The sequence below is a fragment of the Streptopelia decaocto genome (assembly GCF_964273445.1).
Source record: "Streptopelia decaocto genome assembly, chromosome: 2".
Taxonomy (NCBI): domain Eukaryota; kingdom Metazoa; phylum Chordata; class Aves; order Columbiformes; family Columbidae; genus Streptopelia; species Streptopelia decaocto.
The window spans coordinates 90,337,565-90,352,557 of NC_138655.1; the positions used below are offsets into that span (position 1 = coordinate 90,337,565).

Below are 14,993 nucleotides of genomic sequence, written 5' to 3' on the forward strand. Positions count from 1 at the left end.
CTGCTCTGCGCCCCGGCTCCAGCTCCGCAGCCTCCTCCTTAATGGTGGTTGCTGTCCTCCCTCCGCCGGGGCTCCGCGCCGCCCTGCGCCCGCACCCGCGGGACCGCCGCGCCGCCCGCCCCCGCCGCTCCGCCGGCGCTGCTTCACCGGCTCCGGGCAGCTGGGAAATGGGGGCTGATGCTGTTTTGGGTTTCGGAAGGTGGACGAGGAGGAGGGTAGGAGGATAGAGATATATATATATATATATATATATATATATATATTTTTTTTTTTAAGAAAGAAATTGGAAAAAAAAAAAGAAATAAGGAAAAAGGGAGGCTGAGACTAACCGATTCAGCCGCCTTGTCCTTGTTTGAACTGAATTTGCCATGATCATCAGGGGATCGGTTCGGGATTTAGCCTTCCTTCCTTTAAAAGCCCTGTCCTTTTCAAGATACTGTAGGTATATTTTATAAAAAGGACAACACCCTCATTTCAAACAATAATTTTTATTTTATACTTCTGTCTATACTTTGTAGCAAATCTTTTTTTGTTATTTTTTGCTGAATTGACTTTATAATAAACTTTTGTTTAAATTACATTTTTCTTCTCTTAAAATCAAGGCTCTTTTTTTTTTCAAAATCATTTCGCTGTTGTTGTGTGATATTTTTTTTTCTTTAGGTTTACATTTAAGCCCCCTTTTTGTGATCTCTACGATTGGATATTCAGGTATTTTACTGGTATGTGTAACATCTAAAACAAAGAGGAGGAAAAAATTAAAGGCAGTGAATTCGGAAAGATGCCTTCGAACAGCAAGTAAAGGTAAACTCTCAGAGAGCTGTTAGCAGCGTTCCTTCACTCCTGCGGGCAGGTAGACACATCTCTTTCTTTCGCTCTTCCCTTTCTTCTTTCCTTCCTTAACTGTTCGTTTCCCCCCCTCTCTCTCTCTCTCTCACTCTCTTTTCCCCTCGAGGAAAAATGCTCTTTTTAATTTTATTTTATTATTTTTTTTTGCAGTGGAATGACCAAAAAACAAGCGACTGTGGAGGAAAGATGAGAGATTGTGAATTATTCACCATATGCTTCACAAGTGGCCATCTACCTTGGATTCGTCGTTTGTGCCTTTTTTTTTGTCTGCGTTTTTGTTCTCGCCTCACACACCGCCACATTTTTAGAGGAGCCCGTGGCCCGCCGGGAGGTATCCCGGCCGATTACAACCTTAGCATTAGGTGGCCCAGAGCCGTTCCTGAGATTGCTTTTGCACAATGAGGGCTCGAGTTTGTATTTTTATCTTTTCTATTTTTGATTCGAAGCGATAGTAAAGCTGAGGTCCGATTTGGGCTGCGCGCCGCTGCCTGTTTGGTAACATTTGGCAAATAAAACACAAAAAGAAAAAAAAAAAAATAGGGAGAACGCTTCCACAGTCCTACATGGGTGTTTCACCATCATCAGCCACCACCACCACCATCATCATCATCAACCACAGAAAAGCACAACGTCCCCAAAGCAACGGATGGACACTTCCTCTATAGATCCAGCACATGGAGAGGGTGTGGGTGTGAGTGTGCTCGCCCCCCTAGAAAGGCAGCCAGGTCACTAGCGCGGCCCACAGAGCCGCGAGGAGCAGGGGCAAAGCCGGCGGGAGGAGGGACGGTGCCGCGCCGCTGCCGCCTCCGCACAGTTCAAATAAGCTGCCTTGGAAATCGAGGTTTTTGGATTCCCGTCTCAATTTCTCCCAGAGGTCTCTCGCTCCTTCCTGGCAATCGGTGAGCGCTGTGAGGGTGCAGGCGTGGAAATCATCCCAGTACCTGCAGGAGGGGAGAGCAGCCGGCGTCAAAACAGGCACGCACCCACTTTCCCCGGGGGGCCGGAGAGGAACCGCCCCCCTTGGACCCTCCCGACCCCTCGACGGCGGAGCTGTGCGGGGACATGCCTTAAAGGGGGCTGGCCCCCGGCGGGGAGGAGCCGCCGCCTCCCCCGCCTTAAAACCCGGCGCCTGTCCCCCACCTCCCATCCCACCAGAGACAGCTGTTTCTGGTAGGGATCCTCTACCCCTCGACTTCCCCGGGCTGCCCCACAGCCCGGCCCGTGAGCACGCCTTGTGCTGGGCAGTGGGTCCCCTATGAGCTCCCGGGGGGGGCTGCCGCAAGCTGTGGTTTCGAGGGTCTCCCGTCCCCAACCCCGCCTCCGGCACCAGCCTGAGCTGGGCGGGATGGGGCAAAAATAGTTTTGGTGGGTCTTTGTCCGACGGGAAGGAGAGGACATGGGCCCCTCGGCTGACAAACGCCAGCCTTGGAGCCCATGGGCTCGCCTCGAGGGTTTTTTGTCACCGGTGGCAGATGGCAAATGGGGCGCAGGCAGCATCCTAGAGGGTCCTGGTGCGGCGTTAAAAAAACCCTCTGGGGGGATTCCCCGGGACGGGAGTGGGCCCTCACTTAGGGGGAAGGAACAGAGGAGGAGGATAAGGAGGAGGAAGAAGAGAAGAAATGGGGAGGAGGAAGGAGCATCTTCCCCTCCCGGCCCTTCCTGGTCATCCCGCACTGGCCCGCGGCGCGGGGGAGTCCCCATACATTGCCAGGAGTCTATGCGCAGTGAAGGGTTTCTCCTTCCCCAGAATAATTGCCAGCTGTTCCCACAGTTTTTTCCTTTTTCTTTTAATTCCCTTCTTCAAGGGGTCTACACTGGGGTTTGCCACCGGGCCAGGACTCGTCCCAACGCCCCACATAGGGGAGAAGGACGGACCTTTCCTCTCCGCATCTGGGTTATCGAAAATCACCCCGAGTGTGCCTTTCTCTCTCCTATTTTCTCCCGCCCCTCAAGGCAGGCGCCTGAATATTTGGATCTTGGATTTTTTTTTTTTTTAAGTAGTCCTACAGCCTCTAATTTATGAGCACTCTAAGCTGGTTGTAGACTCCCAATGTTTGCTACATTTGTAATAAATAATGAGATACTGAGAAGCCTGAGTCTGAGAGTGTGCCTCTCCTGCAGTATTTGTGCTGTAATTGCATCTCCCAAAGGAAAATTCAATCTTTCCCCGTCTTCTTTCAATGCACATCCTGGCACAGGGCAAAAGCAAACGGGTGGTGGGAGGTGGTCGAGAAATGGCTTTGCTGGGAAAAAAAAAAACAACAAAGGATGATTTTTATAGGTCAGGACCACCTTTGGTCCAGCACTCCAGGGCCAAGGGACATTATACTAAGATGCTGCCGCCTCTGGGTATTCATTTCTCATGCAGGACACAAGGTAACTGCAACCCAGCATTTAGAGCAAGGTGTCAGCCATAGTAGGTGTAGCAAAGTCATGCTTGGCTCAGAAATGTCTAGGTAGAAAGAGAACAGAGGAAGGTTGCACAGTCTCTTCTTTCCTTTTCCTTTTCCTTTTCCTTTTCCTTTTCCTTTTCCTTTTCCTTTTCCTTTTCCTTTTCCTTTTCCTTTTCCTTTTCCTTTTCCTTTTCCTTTTCCTTTTCCTTTTCCTTTTCCTTTTCCTTTTCCTTTTCCTTTTCCTTTTCCTTTTCCTTTTCCTTTTCCTTTTCCTCCTTCCCCTTTCCCTTCCCCCTTTCCTTCCCTTTCCTTCCCTTCTTTCTTTTATTTTCCTCTTTCCCATTTCACGTCCTTCATTTTCTGATTTTCGGGGAGCAAAGTAAGAAAAACCCTATCCCAAACAATTTTATGTCTAAGGATCTTACCTCGTTTCTAAATATTACCCTTTTTTTTTTTTTTTTTCGGTGGACAGAGTTTGTGCCGCAAAACAGCAGCCAGGGGACAGGAGAATACCTTGTTGCAGCCGGATTTTTTTTTTTTTTTCTTTTTCCCAGACTTAACGAAATGCCCGTTTCTGCGAGGCCCCGAAGTGGGGTGGGCGAGGACAGAGCTGGCGGCTCCCTGGCCCCAGCAGCCAGCCCAGGTTTATCTCCCACGCTAAGATGCGCTGCCCTGAGCTCCGGGAAAAACTACCCCAAATTTAAGGCTCCTCCAGCCGTCCAGGTTCCTCCAGCTTCGCAAAGGAATTGGGGAGGAGAGGAGTAAGGGACAATTTTGCAAGGAGAGCTCTTTTTCTCTCTCTCTTTTTTTTTTTTTTTTTTTTTCCTCTCTCTCTCTCATTTTTTTTTGTTTTGTTGTTTTCTTTTCCTTATTATTATTATTTTTCCTCTTTGTTGTTGCCCCTTCCTCCTCCTTTCTGTGCCAGGAGTCCGCCGAAACTGAGGGGGAAATGGGCTTTCCCAAAGGGCCGGGAGGGGGCAAGCGGCACAGGGAGGTAAAGGAGAGCTGCCGCTGGGAAATTAATGTTGTGGGAGGGGTATTTTCATTTTTAACTAAATTTTATTTTCCGAGGAATCGCCTCCCCAGCCCCAGCTGGGGTGAGCTGTCTCCCTCAGACCGGCCTCTGCCTTGAGTGCCTGGGGGGACCCCCGGAGCTTGCTAGTGAACGTGGGTCCCAAAGACAGCAATAAGGAAAGGGATGACGACCCCCGTGCAGTTAACATCTCAGTGCAAAACAGAAGGGAAAGAATGCAAGCGACGAGCTAAGGGTGGAGGAAGGAGAGGAAAAAACCAAATCAAACCAAAAACCCCCAAACAAAACAATATCCATATTAACAGAGGGAAAAAAACTAAGAAATATATTGCAAAAACTCCCCCCAGACTTCACTGTTCCCCAAGTCCGGCCTGTCCCCATGGCACTGTGCTTGGAGGGACCCTGCAGTAAAGGAATGAACCCCAAAACACTAAACCCGCGTTACTTCTGTTTCTTCCCTTCCCACCGCCACTATCCAACCTCTCCCCCCTTCCCCAACCCCGGGTCACCCCCAGTCCCACCACCCCCGCAGCCCCAAAGGAGAGAGGAAAGACCTACGTGCAGATCGTTTGGAGATTTCTCTTGTCGTCCAGGTCCTGCGGGTACTTGGCCATGTTATCGCCCAACCGCAGCAAACAGTCCGAGAAGCCCCTAAAGACCGCATCGCACCGCCCCGCTGCTCTCACCGCCTGCACCAGGTACGCTGGGGGGGGGGGGCAGGGGCACAGGTCAGCTCTGCCGGCTCCCCCCGCCCCGGCCCGCTGCCCCTTCCCTCCCTCCCCTCTCACCCCCCATTGCTAAAGGCGCACTCCGCTTAGGAGCGGTGATTTGGGGGCAGGAGGAGGGCTGTGGGACCGAGCCACGGTCACCATCGGGCACTCGGGGACATTAGTCAGGGGCTTTTCGCCCTTTGCTTTTTTGGCACCGGCGTTTTTAGTGCCAGTGAATTAACGACGCTGATTTCAGTCTTTTTTTTTTTTTTTTTTTTTTTTTCCCTTTGAGGAGCGAGGAGGAGGGGAGGCCAGGTGAAGATGCGCTGCCTGTTTCTCCCCTGACTTACTCCTTTGTTAGAAAATTCCGCCTCAAAGCAGCAAGCGCGTTTCTCCGTACAAACGGTGGAGCACACACACGCACACACACGGCTCCTTACTGCCCAAATTGGTCGGCAAATATCGTGCGGGAAAATAATAACAAAAAGCACTAGAGAGAGCCGAGATATAGACATGAAAAAAGCGACCCCAAAGCCACTCGCGCCGCTGGGAGGGCGCCGGCCCCGCGGGTGCTTGGGCTCTGGGCAGCGGGGCGGGAAGGGGCAGGGATGAATTCCGTTCCCCCAAACCTGCAGCCTCGGGCATCTTTCGAGATTGCACTAGGAAACGGCACCCGGTTGAATATAACGGTAACAAACGCAAGAACAACCGCCTGCGAAGGGCGAAAGAAAACGAAATACGGCGTTGGTGAGATGGCTTCTCCCGGGTGCCCGTGGCTGCCGGGCCAGGCCCCGCTAGGGGACGGAACGCAGGGACATTGCAGCTGCACGGCGCGGCCCGCGGAACTCAGGCCACGGCCTGCTGCCGCGCAGCACCGCGCACACACCCGCAGCAGCCCCCGCCGCGGGGGCGGGAGGGGATACCCGGGCACCAGGCGGGGGGATGCTCATCCCTAAGTGCTCTCCTGCCAGTGGTGGGGACTGGGGACACCGTGGTGTCCCTGGGCCCGGGCTTGATCCCGGGCAGCGTAGCTGAGATATCGCTGCGGCCAGCGGGGGCGGGAGGTGTTCCCCTCCTCCTCCCTTTCGGAAGAGCCCCGTCCGCCCACACCGCCACGGGGGTTGCTGAAACGGGGATCGCCTCCCAATTCGTCTCCCCAGGACATGGCTGCGGCGGTGTGTGTGTGTGTTTCCTTGCCAGGCATCGGTTAGAAGCTAAATGGCTGACTCCGAAAGAAACTGTTTCAACCCAAATCCTCCTCTTGCCATTTGATTTATCGCTAACATGTCTTGGTGGCCACTCCCCTCTACACACACACACCAGCACCAGCCTTCACATCAAAACCCCAGCAGGCTACAGACATTGGTTACGGTGGGAAAAAAAAAAAAACAGGCAAACACACGGAGAAGAACTGAGGACCATCCCGAGGGTAAAACCATGTCCTATAAAACTCGCGCCATCCCACTCCGACAGCTAAAGGGGAAGAGGGAGGGGGCAAGTTGCCATTAATTTCTCCAAAACCGCAACGGACTGCTGTGAAAAAACGGGGCTCCAAAGCAGAGCCCTGACACGGGCCCTGGGAGGGAGAGTAGTAGAGGGTGAGGTGTGGGACTAGCGGGGTTCAGAACATCCCTCCCCTCAGAGGGGCGGCCTGCCCCCTATGTACTCCCTTCGCACAGGGTACCCTCGGTCCAAAGCTTCCCCAAATCCCAAAAATAAAAATAAGTAAAAAAAAAAAAAAAAAAAGCAAAAGTGGATAGACGAGCGTCCTGCCTGCTTAACCGACAGCGGGATTTCTCTTCAACTGGGTCGCTTGTGCTTTGCCGTGGTCCCGACCTTCCCGCCGCTCCCCGTCCTTCAAAGACAAGGGTGCGCAGCAATTTGCAATGCAGCAGGACCGCAGGAGCCACCCGTAACGGACCGTGCCCCCTCCCGAAACCTGCTCCCCGTCCTCTCGGTCCGCCTGCCCTTTAGCTGCTCCTGGTCCGCCTCTCCTGTCCCTGGGCGTCTTCCGCGGAGACTCAGTCCCCTCGCCTGCCCCCCGTCACCTCCCCAAATGACAGGGATTTCGGATAGCTCCCAATCCCGGCTGCCCAAATAAACAAAAAAATAAATATAAATATGTATATTTATATTTTAAGCCCTGGTGCTGCTGCGGGAAGCATAGACATTTTGGGATCGATCCGAATAGCCGTTTCACACGAGCCGCTAACGGGGACGGGGTAAAGGCCAAACGGCCCTTTGCAGCCCCCGCACCGACAACCAGAAACTGATTTCGGGGAAGCGGGGGGGCGGGGGGGGCGGTAAGGTTACCCGAAATACCGAAGGAGGAGCAGAGGGGAGAAAAGCCCTCCACGAGCTTCAAAACCGTCCTCTCCCAAAGCAGCAAAGAGACCGCACCGCCACCATACCCGCGGTGTGCAGCAATATTTGGAGGTAACTTTCCAAATGACTGCTCATGCTCACGCCAGCCCGGGGACGGCAGTTCCCAGCGACTCTAGCTACCTTTTGAAATTTCACCGTGAATAAAATCCTCCCTCGGTTGAATCAAATAAACGCAGATGAGGGAAAATAATCCTCCTCCAATCGAACAAACAAACAAAAACTGCAAAGACTGAAATTAAGGATAACATTCAAATAATGCCTTCCCCCTTCTTTCTCTGACAATACAGAAAATGGCCTTCTGAAGAGTTCAGCCTCATTTAAAATGGAATAGTAATACCAATGGAGGGATTTGCATCGTATATCCATATTCTCCAGAGGTCAACATTTCATCGCAGTATTCTTTTTTTTTTTTTTCTTTTCTCGATGAGAAAATGTTCAAGGCATTCTTCCCCCTTCTTTTCTTTCTTTCTTTCTTCCTTTTCTTGTCCCCCCTCTTTTTTTTTTTTTTCTCTCCTTTTTCTTTCCCTCGTCTTTCTTTTGGTACCCACAAAATGCTGCAGAGATCGTCTGGAGAGGAGGGTGACCGAGAAAAAGGATCTCTAAACAGCAATGCCGAGCATTTTTTTTTTTTTTTATTGTAGTAGAATTCCTTTGCAGGCAAATATTTTCAAAGGTCTTCACGCCTGACAATCTGGACAATAAAATACGCGCTTTAATCACCCTTTCCTTGAAGTCTAGTTTTGGATTATGGTCAAGAATATACGTATTCAAAATATAATCTTCAAAATTTGCTCGTACAGACCCAAGAGGTCATTAACTTGGAGATTGTTTCATGTCTATAACCGAACATTTTTTCAGCAAAAAAATGTTGAATAAAATGAACCTGAGAGCAAACCAACAAAAAGAACCAGAGAAAAAAACCCAAGATATTAAACAAAACTAGCAATGAGCACACAAAACCACATACTGGCGTGGAGGGAAACCTATTCTATTTTAAGTAACTTAACATATATAGAATTTTTTTTGGACCCGCTCGTTTTTTGACAGCGGTTCTCCGAGCACAAAAATAACGATCGGGCGGTAGGACTTCACGATTTTAAAATATTTGTATTTGTTTAATACCCGCATTCGGGTAGATTTATTTTTTTTTAAGTTAGTCTTGTGTTTTGATTTTAGGTTGCTCTGCAAATGGGAAAGCCTCCAAGATCCTAAAAAGAGCCCTTCGTTTGTCCCCCTGATTTTCTGTGAAAAAAACCCCACAACTTTCCAGCTAGATCTCTCGCAAGCCATTTTGTGCCGGTTCTTATTTCTCTGTCCCTCGGGAAGGGGGTGGATTTCTTAGCACTGGAGTCCCCAAATTACCGGCGGAAAGGAATGCACGGGATATTCGAAAAGCAAATACAAATGCAGTCGTTCGTGGGGACAGAGAGAACAGGAAGGGAAAGGAGGACGAATAAGAGAGGGGGAAAGCGAACTATGAATGAGCATGCACTGATTTAGGAAAACGAACAACAAAAGTGATTTAAGAGGAGTAAGAAATCGGCTCCCTTTCCTGCGGACCTCCCTGCCTTGTCGGCGTGAAGAACCGCGAAGGTGCCACCGGGAGGGAGGCAGAGGGTTCCCCCCCGCCGACCCAAACCGCGGCCGGTTATTCCAACATCCCGCTTCTGCATGCATCAGCCGGGCTTTGGTGCACATCAACTTGATAGAGAATTTGGCAGTCCACTTACCTATCTGTACAGCAAGGATCAGAGAAATGTATCTGCCGTTCAACTTAAGTCCCATCCTACATTTAGTAAAACCATTTGCGGCTGCAGATCTTTAAATAGTTACTTTGGAGAACGTGGGGGAAAGCTGAAAAATAGGCATTGCCAACAAGTTCCGAGCAGCGGAGGACTTTGCAGACAAGCGGGGGGAGACAAGAGGAGAAGGAGAGAAAGAGGGAGGCAGAGGGAGAGGGCGAGGAGGACTAGCTGGGAATGGTTCGCTCCATTAGGAGGGGGCGGAGGAAGTACAGCCTCACGCCCACCACCGGCCCTGACGCGGGGGGATGACACGGACCGGGATTTTTTTCCCCCCTTTTTCTTTTTTTTTTTTTTTTTTAATGTGCACCTTGGAAGAGAAACGCCGTTTATAGGCATCACAGGGTGGATTTACCCGCTCTCCCCGTGTCCCCCCGCCCCATTAATCACCGAGAAACTCCCCCTACCCCGTGCTCCTCCTGCCCGGTGTGGCGGCGCGGGGGGGGCAGCCGGGACCGTCCTCCCAGGGCGGGAGGGATGTGGGGGCGGGGGCGGCGACGCACACACACACACATATACACATACATACACACACACACACACGCAGACGGAAGAGCCGCCCCCCCGGGGGTGGGGATAGCACGGTAGAACCCCCGCCCCGTCCCCGGGCCGCCCCGTCGGGGCTGTCCAGCCCGGCCCCCGCGCTGCGGAGCGGGGAGGAGGAAAGGGAGATGCGGGAGTCCCCTCCCCCCTGCCTGCCCCTCCCCCACCATGACGTCACCCCCAAGCTGAGGTCGGGGGGAGCAGGGGGGGAAGCTGGTCTCTCCCAGCCCTGCAGCCTGTGCTCAATCCCGCTGTGGGACTGCATAGGGGAGTGTGGGAAAAGGGGTCACGGGTGGGCTTGGGGAGCTGCTGTGGGGCCGGCCTGAGGCTGGGGGCCACCGCACCCATCCTCTGGGCGTGGGCCACAGGTGTGACAGGGCCAGGTGGTGGAGATGGCACCAGTTGAGGCTACACGGAGCCCTGCTTGGGTCAGGGCTGGGTCTGAGGTGGTCCTGCAGCCTGACACTCTTCCAGGACTCCCCTTAAGGCCATCCCTGCATGGGGAGCACTGTGAGAGGAATCTAAAGGTGGCAGCATGGGCTGCTTCTGGTGCAAAGTAACCAGCCAAAAACCCATCCGACACCTTTCCCCTTGGGCTCTTCCACTGCAAAGTTATTCCTCCCCAACTCAACCTTGACTTTTACCAGCCATCTGTCGCATCTCCAGGAGCCGAAGGGGGACTGGTTGGAGGAAGAACTGTTGATCTTTGCTCCTCCTGGTCTCAGGTCCCACACTCTTTGCAATTCCCACCGTGTTGGCAGGGCTGTGTTGTCCTGGACCAACTGGGCTCCTAGTTGGTCCCTCTCTTTTACAAACCACCTGTGACAGTCTTCAGACCTCAATGACAAGAGAGACGATGCCTGTCAGCGGTGTCCCTCTGATGCCTATGAGCTGCAAATGCCAAAAAGGCCACCAGACAAGAACAAGGATTGCACAGGGTTAAATGAATCGGCGCAACTGGAAGTAAGGAAACTGGAGGCTAAGACGAAAAGCTTCCTTACTACTATTCACAAAACAGTGTTAGTAAATGCCATTGTCTCTTTAGCTCTACTTAATGTGTGCAGGGGCAGCCTGCACATGTGTCCTCCTAAAGCCATCATGAAATCCCAACCTCTGCTTTTTCAACCGGAAAGCAGGAATAATGTTGGATAACAACGCTAGTAGTCAGCTGGGGCCTGAAGATGAAAAATGCTGGCTTGTCTCCTCTGCACCTTCCCACTATCTCTTTTTGGTCCACCTTCTCTTCCTATTTATAGATTTTCACTATGAATCATGAGCCAGATTAGAGGACAGAGCTAGCTGAAAACTAACCTGGGGAATTAAAAAGAAAAAAAGTATTCATTTTCAGCCAGCTCCCAGAGCAACTCAGCATGTGGACGCATGCAAGTGCAAAGCACGGGCAGTGAGTGCTGTGTCCCCTGGCAGCCTGCTCTTCCATTCACCCAGCCATGAAGCTGCAGCCCAGACTGAAGTTGTCTTTTACACACTCCTGAAGAGACTGGTGTCAGCAAGGGGGCTGAGGCGAAGCTTTGGACTCTACACTATGCTCTTTTTCAAAGGAACGAAAGGTTTGAGTTTAAGCTGGAGCTAAGGTGAAATACTTTTACCCAGCTCTTTGCTGCTGTGGTAATGGGTGCTTTTGTAATGCAACAGAGAGACTGAAGTGGATATCAAAATGTGGAGCCCTGTCCTTTTCCCAGGAGAGGCAGGTTAGATAGCCCAAAAGATCTTTTGTGTTTCACAGTCAGTCATTTTCAATGTGAAAAGGAAAGAGGATGAAAGGAGCGTGGATTGAGGTACATGGATATAAACACTGAACCTACCACTTCTTGGTCATTGGTCACTTATGGCTGTGTTTGCTGGACAAGGCACCCTTGCAGGAACATCAGGTTGTAGAGCCTGCAGCAAGAGGAATTTCTCATTTCACTTCTCTGCTCTATTGATAACTGTATTGGGCTACTTATACATTAAAATCTGGTATGGTTTTATCTGCTCCTTTTTTTTTTTTTTTTTTCCTGAAGGCAGACAAGCTATAGCTTCAGGTTAAAGGTTGGGCTGACTCCAAGAGGCTTGTGTTGAACATGATTTTGACATTACACTATGTAAATCTGCTCTGGAATGAGCTTAAGGGCAGTTGCCAACGCACAATCAGGAAGAGTTTAATATATGGCTTTTGGTACATCCATCACTGCTGAAGTGACTGGAGCCTCTAGCAATTTGGCCACAAATCTCACAAGAACAGGCATTTCTGGAGGATTTCTGGCCAGCCACTAACAACAAAAAATATCTAACAGCCAAAGGCATCAATTACAGAAGCAAAAAGGGCCTGGACAAATTCCTCTAAATGTTCTTGACAGTTGGGGCAGTCCAGCTCTGTCTGAAATTCAAGCCTGGCTCCATCTGTACCACCTTCCCTGCCCCAGGAAGGGGCCTGTCTTGCTATAGATTCTGAACAAAAGCCAGCGGTTTCAGCCCATCTCAAATAGCAACACTCAGCTCTGCTGGGAGACGGGAGCAGGATGAAGTGGGGACAGTTGATTGTCAAACTATCTTATTTTTTTTTTTTTTTTCCCCAACATGATATTAGAAGGTGCTTGAATATCAGCCCATCTCTAAGAGACAACCGTGTATATTTTAGAAGAGGTGCTTCTGACAGTGTCTTGTTCAGTCCTTGTTAGGACAATTTGCTCATCAGCACGATTTTGCCCTTGTTTTTAAGAAAAGGGGCTCTGTCCTGGCGGCAGCCTCACGCTCCGCTTGTTAGGGTTGGCGGCAGAGTCATCCCGCAGCCGCCTGCGCTCGCTGCTGCCGTGGCAGAGGCAGACGGACAGAGCCCACGGCTGCTGGCCAGATATAGCCCTGACAGAGATAGTGGCGGCGGTGAGGACAGCGTGGGCTGCACCGGGTGCCGGGGTGCCTGGGTAAGCATTTGGGTGGGCAGCCCTGCACTGCCTCTGCCAAGTGGAGAGCAGGGTGCTGGGCAGCTGATTCAAAGCGACATCAGCTCCATCTAAACCACACACCACAAGGGGACACATCGCGTTTAGCAGATGCGTTTCTCGTTTTAGCTTACGGCTGACTGTCATGGCTGAACCTCCAAAGAAGCAGCAGGGAGAGCAAAGCTGGCTGCATCTCTGCATTTCTTTTTCCCTTCATCCTTTTCTTCTTCTTATTATTATTATTTTTTTTTTTTTTTAAGAAAAACAAAACCACAAAATATCTCTTCAAACAGCTCACACTGTGGGCTCCGCAGTTCATGGTTGCAGGGTAGTAATAGGGATAAAAACTGAATCTTTGCTGCTGTCAATCAGAGACTGATTTATTCTAAGCATTGGTTTAGGTTGGAGGGGTGGGTCCAGTGATCACGATGATATTTAAAAGTCCCTCCTATGGGTGTGCTAGAAACGTATTCGCTCTTAGCTCATCCTGCAGTAACATCGCCTCTACCAGGAGATGACTGCTTTTACTATCCCTCATGATCAGCCTGAGATCCAGCCCTTGCAAAACTGAGATGGAGCATTACTTGTGTCCCTGTACCCTCCTGTCTCATACAGCTCCCCTGAGAAGGGGGGACAGACTGATAGCTTTATGATCCTGCAAAGGTGGCTGTCCTTGCCTGTGCTGTGGCTCCCAGCCCTCACCTGATACTTTCCCTAGGGGAAGGTGGCCATCCAGAAGAATACATGCAAATATCAAACCCAGCTGATAAATGAATAGGGGTTCACATTATGCTACTCCAAGATTTTAAGTAGAAAAATAATGAGAACACACTGAAAATGTGTCAGGTAGGATTAAAGAAGTACCTTCTGATAGCAGCTGGATTTCTGAAGCTTTTTTTTGGGTGGTCTTGTTCATTAGGTATCCGGCTTCATTACTAGCTGGATGTGTCTGACTTCAGCTAAGCAGAAAAAAATTGAAGTTATACACCTGAGACCAGAATTTGTCCCACATCTGCCTCAAAATTAGTACTTAAATAGTGTTTGTTGTTCACTGTAAAAATTGCTGTCATTTAATGTCTGTGAAAATATATTTTTGAAAATATAAACTGTTGCTATGGTTCAAAATATAAAACTGGGAAAGAAAAAAAATGACTGAGTGGATGTAAAAGGGATGTGATTGTTCAATACTGCATCCTTAAAAACAGAAAATGCTGGGTAAGGTATTTGTAAACTATCTGACACAGAAAATAGTTATCTGTTATAGACTTAGAAGGTGATTAGAATACTGCAGTCTTCAGTCTCAGCTTCTGGGATTTTCCAAGGGAAAAACCAGAATGCCAGACTTCACTAGGTTCGTTTGAAAAACTCAGCCTCTTTTGTTCTTCAGTATTTTTCCCTTTTAAAAAGCAGTCTTAAAAAAAACCCAAGATGTCACTTGACCACGATCAGCTCCTGTCAGTCAATCCAGTAAGGAAAGCACTACCTATTACAGAAACGGTAGTGTTTGCATTTAACTGCAGTCCTCAGAGATGTATTTTTAGGAAGGTGCCTGTGTGTGCACTCAAAATTCTGCATCTTATTAACATGACCCGTTTATATGGGATTGTGGCCCTGGCATTGCTGCTGTGCCCAGGCAGGCGAAGGGGAGGGATGCGAGCCTGCATTGCTCTTGCCAGATGGAGTTCACACCCACTACAATTATGTTTGCAACACGTGATTTGCTTAAGGTGCCTGTGGATGTTTCAGAGAGTAGGATGCTTTCAGTAAAGCAGTCTCAGAAGGAAGCAGTATCAATCTTTAACATCTTTACTGCTGAAATTTTCCTTCAGGAAACATAATCCTAAGGCCAGTCTGTAAACTGCTCATCATAGGCTGGAGGGAGGTATATACACCTGGAAAATGACTGTGAAAAGCCTGATATCTGTGGATTTTCTGGCATCCAGTCTTACTATTATGATAGAACATACAACATGAACGTAGAACATAGAACATATGACATGCAACATAGAACAGCCCAGTGATGGGGACTCCAGCACATCCCGGGGAGGTTGTTCCAGTGATTGCTTCATTATGGTGAAATCCACACCACGTAAGGGACTGGAAGGTTTGTGATGATCTGCATGTATCATGCCAGAGCTGCTGATCAATCTCTGACATCCTTAATAGACACCTTTGTCCAGATACCAGGCATCCTGAGTATGTAAGAATAACCTTGAATTCACTGCCACAGTATTAAGATGATTTCAGTTTCTCTGGTTGCAAATGCCAATAGCTAAGTTTTGGACCTTGACTGAGAACCAAGCTCCAAGTTTGGAATGACAATGCCATTGCCAGAAGACAAA

At 49.8% G+C, this 14,993-nt stretch overlaps 1 protein-coding gene across 1 annotated transcript; it reads right to left on the minus strand.

Moving 5' to 3' along the window:
* Window positions 1-371: 371 nt before the first annotated feature.
* Window positions 372-9,275, minus strand: NRN1 (neuritin 1). The gene is made up of 3 exons (XM_082045485.1): window positions 9,098-9,275; window positions 4,831-4,975; window positions 372-1,787 (listed from the first exon to the last, which is right to left on the minus strand). The coding sequence occupies exons 1-3, from the start codon at window positions 9,150-9,152 to the stop codon at window positions 1,556-1,558; spliced, it is 432 nt and encodes a 143-aa protein (XP_081901611.1). The 5' UTR covers window positions 9,153-9,275; the 3' UTR covers window positions 372-1,555.
* Between the last annotated feature and the right edge of the window lie 5,718 nt (window positions 9,276-14,993).

Excerpts from the sequence above, each read along its gene's own strand:
- NRN1 (XM_082045485.1), bottom strand. The coding sequence starts at position 9,152 with ATGGGACTTAAGTTGAACGGCAGATACATTTCTCTGATCCTTGCTGTA. Across the intron at positions 4,976-9,097 it reads GATCCTTGCTGTACAGATAG|CGTACCTGGTGCAGGCGGTG; the intron begins GTAAGTGGACTG and ends CCCCCCCCCCAG. Across the intron at positions 1,788-4,830 it reads AATCTCCAAACGATCTGCAC|GTACTGGGATGATTTCCACG; the intron begins GTAGGTCTTTCC and ends CCCCTCCTGCAG.